The sequence below is a fragment of the Leucopleurus acutus genome (assembly GCF_964270905.1).
Source record: "Leucopleurus acutus genome assembly, chromosome: 19".
NCBI lineage: Eukaryota > Metazoa > Chordata > Mammalia > Artiodactyla > Delphinidae > Leucopleurus > Leucopleurus acutus.
The window spans coordinates 22,169,379-22,182,465 of NC_139161.1; the positions used below are offsets into that span (position 1 = coordinate 22,169,379).

General features: G+C 52.9%; 1 protein-coding gene across 1 annotated transcript; it reads left to right on the forward strand.

Annotated features, from left to right (window-relative positions):
• Positions 1-429: 429 nt before the first annotated feature.
• Positions 430-10,233, forward strand: TBX21 (T-box transcription factor 21; the record flags this gene model as incomplete). The annotated part of the gene is made up of 6 exons (XM_082860679.1): positions 430-920; positions 7,741-7,895; positions 8,280-8,401; positions 9,003-9,161; positions 9,316-9,377; positions 9,615-10,233. The coding sequence occupies 6 exons, from the start codon at positions 430-432 to the stop codon at positions 10,231-10,233; spliced, it is 1,608 nt and encodes a 535-aa protein (XP_082716805.1).
• Between the last annotated feature and the right edge of the window lie 2,854 nt (positions 10,234-13,087).

The following is a 13,087-nucleotide window of genomic DNA, read 5'->3' on the forward strand; positions in this document are numbered from 1 at the left end:
CTCTCTCAGAAGGCAAAGTATGCGAACTACAAAGCGCGCGGGGACTCGCTGGTCTACACGGTTGGGGGCCCTGCAGTCCTCACCAACCGCGTAGAATTTGCCGAGTATTAGCCACGAGGGGCGGGGTGAGGCGGGGCGGGGCCGAGGTGTGGGGGTGGGGGTGGGGGTGGGAGGCCCAGAGAGCTTCATAAAGCCACAGCAAAGGCGCCGCGAAGCTAGTGACAGCGGCCCGCTGAAGACGGAGCCCGGGAGCTGCCGCGCGCCCGCCAAACGCGGGCGCAGGACCCAGGCGTCCGAACCCGGGCTCCGGTGGGGCCCCCGCCCCCGCCCCACCCCCGCCACCCTCCGCCCAGCCGACCCCCCGCGCCCGCCCCCGCGCGGAGAAGGGCCGGTCCTCGACGGCCGCGGGAAAGTGCCAGCCCGCCCCGGATGGGCATCTTGGAGCCAAGCTGCCGAGACATGCTGACGGGCACCGACCCGATGCCGGCGAGCGACGAGGGCCGGGCGCCAGGCGCCGACTCGCAGAACCGCTACTTCTACCCGGAGCCGGGCGCGCAGGACGCGGCCGACCGTCGCGTGGGCGCCAGCCTGGGGGCGCCCTACGCCGGGGGCGCCCTGGTGCCTGCCCCGCCGGGCCGCTTCCTCGGAGCCTACGCCTACCCGCCCCGACACCAGGCCACCGGCTTCCCTGGGGCGGGCGAGCCCTTCCCGCCGACGCCGGGCGCCGAGGGCTACCAGCCGGGGGATGCCTACACCGCCCCGGACCCGCGCGCCACACTCTACCCGGGCCCGCGCGAGGACTGTGCGCTGCCGGCGGGGCTGGAGGTATCCGGGAAGCTGAGAGTCGCGCTCAACAACCACCTGTTGTGGTCCAAGTTTAATCAGCACCAGACGGAGATGATCATCACCAAGCAGGGGCGGTAAGTGAGGCGCGCTGGGAGCGCCGAGCTGTGTCCGCCGGCCCGGACAGGGACGCGCTTTTCTTTCTTTCTTTTTTTTCTGTCTAGACTTTGCTAGTGTCTCTGTGTCCCTCACAGTTTTGGCTCAGGCTTTGGGAGGAAAGAGGAGTTGAGTTTCGGACAGGAAAGTTCTGGGGGTTGTTTACTCTCAGGACCAACAGGTACAACTCAAAAGGGAGATGGAGGAGAGGGGCGCAGTGAGCCGTCATCCTGGTTTAGGGGGAGGGTGCCTATGGTTTCACCCAGCATTGGGGTGCGGTCCCTGCCTGGTGGGAGGCGCGGAGGGCGCAGGGGGAGTGTGTGCTGTGGGTCTGACAGAGCAGGGTGCCTCTTAGCCCCTGTGTGTGGGGAAACGGAGCGGAGGGCAGAGTCTTACAGCGGGGTGGACAGCAATCCAGCCCTCATCTCCGGGGCCCCTTGTGCCCACCTCTCCCAGCCCCCTTGCTGCTGTTGTGTACAGGTCAACTCTGGGGGAGGGGGTGTGTGTGTGGTAAAACTGGGATTTGGTGACATGGAGAAGTGGTCGCCAAGTTTCCTTTCCGGTAGTACTTTGAGATCATATGTCTGGTGTGCGCATGTGTTGGGAGGGGGGTGGTGGTAAAGTGGGAGGGGGCATAGATTCCTTCCAGACACAGTCCCCTCCCCGAGGGCACAGATGTCCATGGGCCTGAGCAGGTGAACCTAACCCATGGGTCCCAGCTGGCAGCCAGTCCCACACCCTGTACTCTTCAAGGCTTGTCCCTGAAAGCCTGCCCCACCTTTATCCAGATACTCACCAGTCCATCCTTGGGAACCCATGGTTCCATGGTTCAGGGTCCCCTGAGCTCCGTGCATGTGGGGTAGGGTTTGGGGCCAAGGGTGCTGCTTCCGGAGAGAGTCTCCTACAAGGGGAAAGAAAGAGAAACTTGCAACTTGTGTGGTATTTGTTTAGTAAGCAACACTCTGAGTGGGCCCTGCCTGTGTCTGGTGTGTGAGTGTGCACCCACCCTTCCCGGTGGGGGCCCATATGGGCAGGGGACCAGCGAGGGCCTCTGTGTGGAGGGGCTATGTCATCAGTGGACCTGGGAGGTGTTGAAGAGCAGATACCAAGGGTTGGGCTTGGGGAGGGAGAAGGGAGAGGCCATGCTGGGCCTGAGGGTTGGCATTCAATCTGGGCATTGCTGGATGGATGATTTCTATGGGGTGGCTTGGGACTGAGGGACCTGTCTACCAACCACAACTGGCTTCAAGTTGCTGAACTGTTCCTCTTTCTCGGGGATGAACCCGAGAAAGTTGGCATTTTCTTTCGCGGCACGGCCTTCATCTTCTATGCCTTCTGATAATTGCTCTCTGCTCCCCCAGCCCTAGTCCCTGTCTGGGTGCACCCAGGCATATAGCCTAGGCTTCTAGGCTATCGTGTCTGAATTGGAGGAGACCCAGAAGATCCTGTCCCATCTTCTCCCTGGACAGAGAGGGAAATGGACCCAGAGACAGTAAGAGACTTTTCTGAGGTTACACAGCACATTCATCGCTGGCAGAACTGGCACCAGCATGCAGAAGTTATGTACCTGGGTTTCTTTCTCTGGTGCCCCACGACCAGGAGTAAAAACAGCCACCCACACTGTCCGAAGGCCTTGATGCATTCAGAGTGCTTTCACTTCCATTATTTCACTGTGTGCTAGGTAGGCCAAGCGGCCTCCCCATTTACAGCTGAGGGCACTGAGGCCCAGGGGAGCTGGTGGCTTTCACTGGGTTACACGGCAGACCTGAACTCAGGCTCAGGCCTGAACTCTCTTGAGTGGTCAGGAAGCCTTCCCACCCTGGGGCCTGGTGGGGGTCTCCCCACAGCCTTGCAGCCAGGCCCCAGCCCCTCCAGTCTTGAGGGATGAGGTAGATGGAACTTCAGCAGAACCTCAGGGCTCTGGGGGTGAAGGGCTAGCTGGGGGTCTTAGGCGGATGCGTCTTTCTGTACTGGTTGCCTCCTTTACGCCTACAGCCTCCTTCTTTCCTTTATTTTCCTGCTGAATAATCCTCTCTGGACTAGTTTTGTTGTCTCTCTTTTAGATCCACACACTTAATTTCCTCTATTATGAAAAATTCCAATATATACAAAAGTGAAGAGAAACATGTAACGGGTCTCCATCTACCCGTTATCCAGCTTCAATAGCTGTCAGTACTGGTCCAATCTTGTTTCTGCTTTATCCTCGCTCACTTAACTTGTGGTCTGAAACTATATTAGCGATAGCGTAAGTAATTAGTAAGTAAATCCTAGACACTGTATGACTTTATCCTTAAGTAGTTCTCCGTGCACCTCTAAAAATGGCTTTTTAAAAATAAACACAATGCCATTAGCAAACCTGAAAAGAAACTCGTAAATATCGTCAGATTTCCCCGATTGTTTTGTGTGTGCGCACACACGCACGTTTTACAATCCTCACACTTTCAATCCATTCTAATGGACTGCTTCGGACACTGCGGGCTGTGGGGCCGTTAGAAGCGGGCGGTGGCCCTTCACCACTTCCTCTGAGGCCTCCTCTTGGATCAGGCCTTGGGGGCCCCATGGCGGGGTGGAGAGGACGGAGGACACACCGCCCCCGATTCAGCACCCCTGACTGTGAGCTTGGGCTCCAGTGATCTGGGAAGTCGGCGGCCATTTCCTTCTGCTACTGGCTTCTGAAAAGGAAGACTTGGGCTCAGAGAACAGCTCCCATTCTGTCCTCCTGCTTTGGTGGGCTGGCCTGTCCTTCCATGGTTTCCAGGGACCCACCAGTCACCACCACATCACCCACGGCTTTCTTCCTTTTTGAAAAATCCTTCCAGCCCGGGCCCACCCACAGCCCCGTAGCCTTTCGCCTTGGGCTGACTCACTCCCTCCCAGATCCTCCCTCTTCCACCCACCCTAGACCCATTCCTCAGTGTGCACACAGTGATGCCCTCCTCCATGGGCAAGAATGGGTTGGGGAGCAGGGGGTGATTCCAGGGCCCAGAGACTGATCCAGGCAGCTCAGATGGGGCTGGGAGGGGAAACGGAGGACAAGAAGATGGACTGGCCAGCTGGAAGGCTGAGAGTTCAAGTTTGTGTGTTTGTGGAGGTTCATGGCCTGATAGACCCCCTCATGTTGCCCGGCCTCGTGTCGTTTCTGGGAGGCAGTCTGTGTGCTGCGCCCAAGTCGGCCGGTGTATGATAGTCGACGGTAGACTTTATCAGTAGAGGAAGAGAGAGGCGGCTGTCTCGTGTGTGGGTGTGTGGGTGTGCAGTAATTGCCGGCAATCCCCACTTTTCTGGGTGTAATTAGTTGATTATTGTAATTAAGATAACTCTGTTGTTAAGTAGCTCAGTTTGCATTTGTGTATGTGTGTGCGAAGTTAGGGCTTGATAAATCAATTTCAGTCCCGTACCATCCTCGATCACCGGCCTCAGCCCTTTTGGTTTTCTCTTCTCTACCTTCCAACTCCAAGAACTTTTTAGATTTTTTATTTTTTATTTTATTTTATTTTTTTTTTTTAGCTTTAAGCCTGCTTTAATTTGGGCTGACTGGCTTTATTTCTTCTGGAGCAGGTGAAAATGGCTTTGCTTTCTCTTCTGCCGTTTGCTGGTGGCTGTCTATCTATTCAGTGGATCCGAGGTTGGTGGGAAGAGGCGATCCCTTGACGCCTGAGCGCTTTTTGCGTTTGGATCGGTACAAGGCATTGTCAGAATACCCTCCTCAAAGGTGGTACCGATCTACACCCCCACCAATAGTGGCCGAGAGGACCCATTATCCCACAGGTTCATCAGCATTAGCTATTGTCAATTTTGAAACATTTGGCCAACATGACTGATAAAAACCATGTTTTAATTTGTACTTAACGATGGTGAGTTGGAGCACTGTCAGAGGCGTACAGGATGGGGACGGGATATGAGGACTTTGTGAATCATTTCAGACTGGATGGTCCTTAGAGGTCCCCAGAGGACCTTGGGGTCTTGAACCCTGTCCTCTGAGGGCTGAGTGAGTGGTGAGCGGTCTTTCCTAGGGGCTCAGTTTGGCACCAGACCCATCTTCACTCCTGGTTCCTTCCCAGCAAAGTGTCGTGTAAATCAGAGGCTATTTTGGGATCCCAGCTGGTGGTGATTCTAGACTTTTAGGGTGAAGTTGAGACCTCCCTTCTCCTCTCCCTCTTCCCCACAGTCTTCCTGTGTCTCCTGCCTTTCGCTCTACCAGCGATAAGCAGGATGGGGTGATGGAGACGGTAGCATGCGCTCTGCCATCAGGAGACCCCATTTCTGCTCTCCCGCCGTGGAGCCGTCGCCAAACCTCTCTGAGCGTCATTTTCTTCAAGTATAAATTGGAAATAACATTTTATATCTCAAAGGACTGGTTCAGTGAACTGGCTGCTGCATAAGCAGTGGCACTTGAATTAATATGTTCCCTTCTCTCTATTACTACATGTTTAGATAGGAACTGGTTACAATATAGGACCCATGAATGACCTGACCACTGTTGTAGAATGAGCTGGTGGTAGAAATGGGTTGAAAGTATTCTCCCACCCTAGATTGCCCAGTCTCATCCCTAACCTTTGACTCCTCCAGTTGACTGGCATACCGAGCTCCTGGGACGGAGGGCCTCAGACCGGAACTCTGGACTCTTGCTTGGGGCTCTTCAGCCAGGCCAGAGGGCTTTGACAGTTCTCGGTCTGGGAGAAGGTGGGATGGGGGTGGGATGGGAGAGACGGTGAGCTGAGTTTCACATCCTTCAAACTCCTTAACAGCTCTCAAAGGAAAGAGGGACAGGAGCTATTATCTCCATTTACGGGTGAAGAAAGTGAGGTTTGGCTTGGGAATTAACTTATCCAAGGCCATAGGGCCACTAAGTCTCTTTTTCTCAGCCCAGGAGAGTCTGGGGAAGACAGGAATGTGACAGTACCCTCCCGGGAGATCTTTCCAAGGTTATTAGCGATGTTGATCTGGGACCCTCTGGGGACTAGAATCCACCCCAAAGTGCTCCTAAGGGGGCTTCCCTGGTGGTGCAGTGGTTGAGAGTCCGCCTGCTGATGCAGGGGACACGGGTTCGTGCCCCGGTCCAGGAAGATCCCACATGCCGCGGAGCGGCTGGGCCCGTGAGCCATGGCCGCTGAGCCTGCGCGTCCGGAGCCTGTGCTCCTCAACGGGAGAGGCCACAACAGTGAGAGGCCCATGTACCGAAAAAAAAAAAAAAAAGTGCTCCTAGGCCCCTAGAACTCTCCCTCCCCCAGGTTTCCTCACTCATGAACCAGTGCCTTTCTTCCCAACCTGCAGGGCTTCTTGTAGGGGAAGGGAGAAGTGTGTGGGAATGAAAAGTAATTCTGATGAGGAGTTGACTCTGCCAGCTTAGAAACTCTGCTCTTCCTGCTTGGGTTAGAAGAGAAAGACTAAGCCATAGATGTGCTGGTTGTAGTGATGGTGGTGATGGGGTGGTGGTGGTTGTAGTGGTGGTGAGGGGGTAGTGATGGTGGAGGTGTTGGTTGTAGTGGTGGTGCTGATGGTGGAGGTGTTGGTTGTAGTGGTGGTGGTGATGGTGGAGGTGTTGGTTGTAGTGGTGGTGGTGATGGTGGAGGTGATGGTGGTGATGGGCTGGTGTGGGTTGTAGTGGTGGTGGTGATGGGCTGGTGGTGGTTGTAGTGGTGGTGGTGATGGGCTGGTGGTGGTTGTAGTGGTGGTGGTGGTGGTGGGGATAGTGATGGTGGAGGTGCTGGTTGTAGTGATGGTGGTGATGGGCTGGTGGTGGTTGTAGTGGTGGTGAGCAGGTAGTGATGGTGGAGGTGTTGGTTGTAGTGATGGCAGTAATGGCTGTGGTGTTGGTTGTAGTAATGCTGATGGTTTTAGTGGTGGTGGTGATGGTGGAGGTGGTGGAGATGATTGTGGTATGGTAGTGCTTCTTCCTCTGAATCTATTGCTCAGCACAATAGCACAGCATCCCAAATCCAACTTCCTCCACTTTTCCTGGGAACCAGGACTTTGAACATGAGGACGGTGCTCAATAGAGTCCCTCTTCCAGGTGGATGGGAAGCTCCAGCTAGGACTTCAGTTACTTCTCTGAAGACCCTGGAGCAGGCTGTGCTACAGACATCAGGCCCAGGAGGATGGGGCAGGGAGAGCCTGTGGATGGGTGCTCTGGAGCTAGGTGCATGTTAGCACCGTGAGAGCCATGATGGAGAGGATGGATGACAGACTAAGGCCAGACCAGGGTTCAGGGAACTGAGAGATGAGGACCTACTAGGAACTGCTTGTGTGGGGCTGGCTTGTGGCTTTGCTCCCCCTCTAGGGAGCACGCTAAGGCTTGCAGCTAATGTCTAGCAACTGACCCTCTGAAAGAAAAACATTTTTAAAAGTCCCGATTCATAGTGTTTGCTGATTTCCGTGGTAAATACCCCTATAATGGCTGCTCGTAAGCTGCCCATGTGATAATCACTGAATGCGGAGTTGGGAAGACACATGTGTTAGTGCACATAACCTGGTATCTCCACCGGACAGGTACAATAGATGTAAACAGTCTCAAGAGCAGAGATAATAGTAAACTGGAGTAAAAAGAACTGAGAAGTGATTTTTTTTGAGTATTTATTACCTTGGCTTGTAATGTAATATATTTAATTGTAAATTTATGTGATTTAATTTTTAATCGTGGCTGTTTAACAACTGGCTGGCAGACTTCCTGGACTTCTCCAGCTGGCTCTGGTGAGGGCTGGGAGCCGGCTCCAGCATACCAGCGACGGACAGCCTTTGCGCAGGGCACGGCTGTCCGGGGGGCTGGGGGCTGATGGGTATTGATGGGTCTCTCCTCCCCAGGCGGATGTTCCCATTCCTCTCATTTACTGTGGCTGGGCTGGAGCCCACCAGCCATTACCGGATATTTGTGGACGTGGTCTTGGTGGACCAGCATCACTGGCGGTATCAGAGCGGCAAGTGGGTGCCGTGTGGAAAGGCTGGGGGCAACGTGCCAGGTACGCGCCTCCTTGGGAACTGGGGGGCATGCTTTTTGTCTAATACTGGGCGCCCCCTGGTGGATCCAAGAGGAACCCCCAAGCCCCTGGCCCTGACTCCTAGGATTTCATTCTCTGTTCCATCCCTCCCATCCCATCCCACCCCACCCCACTCCACCCAACCCCATCCCCTCCCACTTCTCACTTCCGTTCTGTTTGTCATCTCTTCTACTTTGCTCTAGCCTGTCTTCGGCTCAGTCCTCTGCCCACAGCTCCCCCTGTCCTGCCCCGTCTGTCCTCCCCCTGCATCCTTCTTGCCATTCCCCTCAGAACAGGCAAAGAAGCCCCACGTCACCAGGGGTCTGGTCCCAAGGGCTGCATGCCAAAGAGATTAACTGTCCACAGGGAACCGCCTGTACGTCCACCCAGATTCTCCCAACACTGGAGCCCACTGGATGCGCCAGGAAGTTTCATTTGGGAAACTAAAGCTCACGAACAACAAAGGGGCCTCCAACAATGTGACCCAGGTGGGACTCCTCCCCATGGGATAGCCCCGCACCCCTCCCTGTCCCCGAGGTCGCAGGGGGTCCTGCAGGCTGCTTCTGTTCTGGAAGAGCGACTTTTCTCCCTCTCTGACTCTGGTTCTTTTCCACCCACCTTGGGAGGAAGCTGAATCTCAGGGCAGACAGGCGTCACATTTGGGCCAACACGGACCAAACCAGCCAGGGGGTTTCTTCACTGAATCCTGGGCTACCATCACTCGTGTACCATATTGGGTATAGAGTTGGTACCGGTGGTCCCAGGGAATGGATGCAAAGTTTCTTTGAGTTGAGCAATTCTATTAAAAGTGCCCTTATCCCTGAAAAGCCCTGTTTGTGCTAATACCTTGGTCACAGTGGACATCTGGGGATAGGTAAAGGGGCAAGAGAATAGAATTAGTGCCCTGAAGAGGCCAGGGACTGGGGTTGGAAGCCTGGGAGAAGTTATGTGGTGGCAGGGCAGAGGAATGGGCACGATGACCTCAGGGTCCTTTCTAGCTTGGCCGTGGGGCTGGCCATAGGTGGGGCTGGGAGAGGGTTCCTTTGAACTGCCTCCTCCCACCCTCACGGCCGTCCTACCCTCTCTCAGATGATCGTGCTCCAGTCCCTCCATAAGTACCAGCCCCGGCTGCACATCGTCGAGGTCAGCGATGGAGAGCCAGAGGCGGCCTGCAACGCTCCCAACACACACATCTTTACTTTCCAAGAAACCCAGTTCATCGCCGTGACCGCCTACCAGAACGCCGAGGTGAGGGCTCCCTGGGCGAGGGTGGGCTGAGCCTGTGGCAGGGCGGGGGGACGACGAGGGGGAGAATGGAGCCCCCAGTCTTCCTGGGAGCGATTTTGGAAGTTCCCTGGCCTCAGACTCAGGACTCAGGTGACTCTGTTTCACTTCTCTCTAGATTACTCAGCTGAAAATTGATAATAACCCTTTTGCCAAAGGATTCCGGGAGAACTTTGAGTCGTAAGTGCCACTGGGTTCATCTCATGTTTGCAGAGGGCTCCTCTTGTCCCTCTGAGACCAGACGAGTGCTCAGCACGTCCCCTCTCTGCCTCTGCGGTGGGGAAGTGTGGGCTGGGTACTGGAGGGTGGCAGGCAAGTCAGGAAAGAGGGTCTGGGGAGGGATGTGAGACAGGCAGGCTCCTAAGTGACCAGTTCCGTTCGTGACCCCTGTCTTTTGCTTCCTGTTTTTTTTTTTAGCATGTATGCATCTGTCGACACCAGTGTCCTCTCCCCACCTGGACCCAACTGTCAGTTGCTTGGGGGAGACCACTACTCTCCTCTGCTCCCCAACCAGTATCCCGTTCCCAGCTGTTTCTACCCCAGCCTTCCCAGCCAGGCCAAGGATGTGGTTCCCCAGCCTTACTGGCTGGGGGCCCCTCGGGACCACAGCTACGAGGCCGAGTTTCGAGCTGTCAGCATGAAGCCTTCATTCCTGCCCTCCGCCTCTGGGTCCACTATGTCCTACTACCGAAGCCAGGAGGTCCTGGCGCCTGGAGCTGGCTGGCCTGTTACCCCCCAGTACCCTCCCAAGATGGGCCCAACCAGCTGGTTCCGCTCCACGCGAACTCTGCCCATGGAACCTGGCCCTGGAGCCTCAGAGGGGCGGGGGCCGGAAGACCAGGGCTCCCCGTCCTTGTGGACTGAGATCACGCCCATCCGGCCAGAGTCCAGCGACTCAGGACTGGGTGAAGGAGACTCTAAGAGGAGGCGTGTGTCCCCCTATCCTTCTAGTGGCGATAGCTCCTCCCCTGCGGGGGCCCCTTCTCCTTTTGATAAGGAAACCGAAGGCCAGTTTTATAACTATTTTCCCAATTGAGCAGTTGACATGGTGAAAGGAGCAGAAAGAGTGTCATCAGGTTGGTGACACCAACTAACGTAGCCCACAGACCCAGGACTGAGCCGTCCCCAGCTCCCTCTGTCCCATCTCCTTCTGTAGCTGGTTGAGGAAGAGGGGGTCCAAGAAGGATTCTGGGGTTCACTTGCTGCCTCCTGGCCCACAATGAAACCTGCGAGGAGTGTTCTCTGCCCCTTCCTCTGTCCCAACTACACTCATTAACCTGGTGCTGCTTCTGGTTGTGGGTTCCCAGCTGGAGAACAGAAAACAGACAATGGAAGGTCTGGGACACAAAGGAGCTTCCTCCCTTCTGCGGGGTGTAGGGGTGGGAGTGGGGGGTCAGGATTAGGTGGGACAGCCAGACTGGAGACTCAGATCTCTTCCTCTGCAGAGTAACTTTCAACATTTGTGTGTGTGTGTTAATCCCTGATCTGGAAATAAAGACACATGAATTTTATAACAGCCAGCCAGCCACAGTCAGGGGAGAGGACCCAATGACTTTGGGCAGCTGGCTTGGGCCGCACCCTCTTAGAGGCAGTGGGGTCCCAAGGAAGGGGCTGGAAAGGGGGGGGATTGAGCACGACTCAAGAAGCAAGGTCTTGGGGGGGGGTGAGGGTGCATTTTTCTTTTTTATTTTTTGGGAACGGGGGAGGCTATTTATTGTACAGAGAGTGGTGTCCGGATATATTGCTTTTGTCTTCATCACTTTCTGAAAATAAACATGAAACTGTCAAGTGTGTCCTGCTTTAGTGCCTGGGTGGGGGACATGGGCGGGGACTCTACCGGGAACTGCAAGTGCACCAAAGCTGTTCTCTCTGCTGTAGAACAGAACTTGAAGTTCCGAAGACCATGTACCTCCTAGAAACCAGAGGTGACTTCATTCAGGGGATAAACTGAGTTAGAGCAATGCTGCGTGTCCTGCCTTTGGTGCTCAGGTTAATGGCTGATGCCACCTCTTAAGGTGTCTTGGGATACCCTGACCTGTAGAGCAGGGTGTGAGGGCAAGACCAGAGGATGGGGGCTGGATCGGGGCGGGTGGGTCTGAGGAGAAGAATGACACTTGATTTCTCTTTGCATTTCTAGCAGCTTTGGATCCTCCATCTTCATCTTAGGGTTGTTCAAGGATTAAAGGAGTAAATGTAAATAGAACTACATGAAATTGCTGTTTTTGTAGGTCAAAGACAGCCAAATATTGGCAATTTCATATATTTTACCCTAGTACATGTAAAGGGTTTAGAACAGTGCCAGATAAACAGTAAGCACTCAGAGTGTAAACTATCATCATTGTCATTATTATTATTCTCTAGCTGTTTCTCTCTCTCCTTATACACATACTGAATTGCATTTGTAAAAGGATACATGGTTCTTTTAAAGAACTGAAGCAATGCAGAAAACTGTAAAGACAACAATAAATTATCCTAAATCTTACCACCCGTCAATAATTACCATTAACATTAGATGGATTGGAGAGACAGAAACATTTTTATAATATTGGAATCATACTGAAAATTCTTTTTCTTAATGAAACCTATTGAATTTTCATTAACAGAAGTTAATAATAATAATAACCCACCAAACCATCAAAACCCCCAAGAATCTCAAGTGAATGAGGACAATTGCTGAAGTCAAATCTTCCTTCACGATAAGAGATATTTCCTGAAAGAGCACTCTAAGGTTAAAAAAGGAGCTTATGAGAAACATTAAGAGGTTGGAGTTACTATATTTGCCTCACCCCAGTCCAGAGTATACCCCATTCTAATGTGGGAACATCATTATAGGCTGTATAGGTGTTCTTCCAATTCTTTTTAGAGCCTGGAAAACTTCACTAATGTCTCACAGTTCACATTCCCTCTTTTACTGGCCTCTGCCCAGAGGTAATTTTCATCACCATCTAGTCAGAAGAAGGAAAAGATAAGGAGACATACATATTTGGTTCCATACTCTGGATTTGGAAGCTCATCTTCTTAAAATGACAAGAGGAGTTCAGCCATATTTCACTCTGTGAATGTAGATTAATCCTCCCCATGCCCCACCCCTTGGCTGTCACTCCTTGGAGTTAATGATATTAAACTGAGCCTATTTCCTTTCTTGGGAACTGTTGTGAGTAATTACAATACTCTTCTTAAAAAAAATTTTTTTTAATTAATTTATTTTATTTATTTATTTTTGGCTGTGTTGGGTCTTTGTTGCTGCACGTGGGCTTTCTCTAGTTGCAGTGAGCGGGGGCTACTCTTTGTTGGGGGGCGCAGGCTTCTCATTGTCATGGCTTCTCTTGTTGTGGAGCACGGGCTCTAGGCACTCGGGCTTCAGTAGCTGTGGCACACGGGCTCAGTAGTTGTGGCTCGCGGGCTCTAGAGTGCAGGCTCAGTAGCTGTGGCCCCCAGGCTTAGTTGCTCCACGGCATGTGGGGTCTTCCTGGACCAGGGCTCGAACCCGTGTCCCCTGCATCGGCAGGCAGACCCTCAACTACTGCGCCATCAGGGAAGCCCAGGTATTAAGTTTTTTTCTCTATAAAAGGTATCTTTTAAAAATATATATTTCATAATTGTTACTAGTATATAGAATTACAATTAATTTTGTATGCTAATCATAAGATCCAGGCACCTTGCTAAATTCTCTTATTATTTTTCTGTGGTTTGCTATAAATTCATTACTTTCTCTATGGCCAATCAGGTTATTTCAAATAACGAGAGTTTTATTTCCTCCTTTTGAATCATTATGCTTCTAATTTCCTCTTTATTTTTTAAATTTTTATTGGAATATAGTTGATTTACAATGTTGTGTTAGTTTCAGGTGTACAGCAAAGTGAATCAGTTACACATATACATATATCCAC